Genomic DNA, 1603 nt, shown 5'->3' with positions numbered 1-1603 from the left:
CCCACTCGTTGGCGGGGTGGGAGGGTTGCATCGGTGGGGAGGCACTGCACTGCACGAAGACCCATGTAAGCGTCGGCCAGGTCCCGAATCGAAGGCTGCTTCCTCAACGAAGGGTGGCATCAGACGAATGAATACCTGTCAGTCGAGACCTGGCAGAGGACTGCATGGCGTGGAGAGCGAGGATGGGGTGAAGGCGGTTTCGTCGATCTTGGCGAGACAAGGCGAGATGTCTTGGTCTTGGGCACGCATCGACCACAGCTTATCCTGGCCAATTTGGAACGGTGCGAAGGCCGTGACGGCGCGGCGCGAAGGCCGTTGGACGGTAGTTGGACGGGACGGGCGGGGAACGTGCGTTGGGCGGGTCCAGGCACAAAACGGAAACAAAACGGACATGGCCATGAGGGATGCGGGGTATCGAGACCCCGCACGTCACGGTCTCGAACGAGCTCAATTCCGAGAGCGAGTAGAGACTACAAGGCGAGAGATGTGCTGCAATAGAGATGCCAGACGCAAGACTTTCTCAGTCTTCAAGATGTTGTGGGTGAATGAACAGTTTACTACCTTGAGTATATCATGGACGACAAGCCAGGCGGCAGCAGTGCTGAGTCGACCGACGGACGTCTTCCATGTCCAATCGGACACTCCTTCGTCGTGCTTACCTACGCTGAACCAACTCCTTCACAACGCGCGCCATATATATACATAGTTCAATTTCAATGCACATGGATACACTATCCTTTCTTTCGCCGCCTAGGTACTCCCCGGCATTGGCTTTCCTCACCGGATGCTTCGTCATGGCCGCCGACGTGCCATTCGTAGAGTTCATGGCGCCACAGGCCCACTGGGATACGTCACCTCGGCCTGAGACGGCACCTACCGAAAGAGGCTCTGCCCCTCGGCCCCTTCGCTCGGCAACCTTCCATGACTTCACTCATGACCTCAACCTGAGCTGCCGATACCACAGCGATCTCCATACATCCCATCAACCTCGAGACCGACACACGCGATACCATCAGATCCGGCCAGCACGATGAACTCGATCGGATCCGTCTGGAAGCCTGACGCCACGGGCCAGTCCCCGAAGCAGGTCCCCTATATCCCCCACCTCAAGCTCAACGATGGCAACGAGATCCCCATGGTAACGCCCCCTCTCTCTCTCGCGTCAAGCCCAAGGCATCAAGGCCACTTTGCTGACAGACCAGCTCGCCTACGGCCTCGGCACGGCCAACTTCAAGAAGGGTGGTGGCTCGTACGACGAGAAGATTGTCGAGATCACGACGGCGGCCATCAAGGCCGGCTACTTCCACCTCGACGGCGCAGCAGGTACGCCGCTCCGTTCCCAACGATTGTCCGTCCGGGCCTTCTGCTGACACGGCAGCCCTACAGTCTACGGCAACGAGGAGGAGCTCGGCGCGGCCATCAAGGCGGCCGGCGTCCCGCGCGAGAAGCTCTACGTGACGACCAAGCTCGCGGGCACGAAGAAGGAGCCGATCCAGCAGGCGTTCGAGACGTCGCTGCGGAAGCTCGGCCTCGACTACGTCGACCTCTACCTCATCCACGCGCCCTTCTTCGCCGACGGCGACGGCGGACCTGCAGGTCGGCC

At 60.1% G+C, this 1603-nt stretch overlaps 1 protein-coding gene across 1 annotated transcript in view; it reads left to right on the top strand.

Moving 5' to 3' along the window:
- Positions 1 to 1030: 1030 nt before the first annotated feature.
- The window catches only part of VDBG_05214 (oxidoreductase), a gene marked incomplete at both ends in the record, with an annotated part of 1258 nt that continues 685 nt past the window's right edge, over positions 1031 to 1603 (top strand). Inside the window, 3 exons of the mRNA XM_003004055.1 lie at positions 1031 to 1138; positions 1203 to 1323; positions 1387 to 1596. Of these exons, the coding sequence (XP_003004101.1) occupies positions 1031 to 1138; positions 1203 to 1323; positions 1387 to 1596 (439 nt within the window). The remainder of the gene's footprint in view (positions 1139 to 1202; positions 1324 to 1386; positions 1597 to 1603) is intronic.

Source organism: Verticillium alfalfae, genomic scaffold, assembly GCF_000150825.1.
Source record: "Verticillium alfalfae VaMs.102 supercont1.6 genomic scaffold, whole genome shotgun sequence".
NCBI classification, from domain to species: Eukaryota; Fungi; Ascomycota; class Sordariomycetes; order Glomerellales; family Plectosphaerellaceae; genus Verticillium; species Verticillium alfalfae.
Note: the sequence above shows the minus strand (reverse complement) of the source record. Positions and strands in the feature narration are given on the sequence as shown.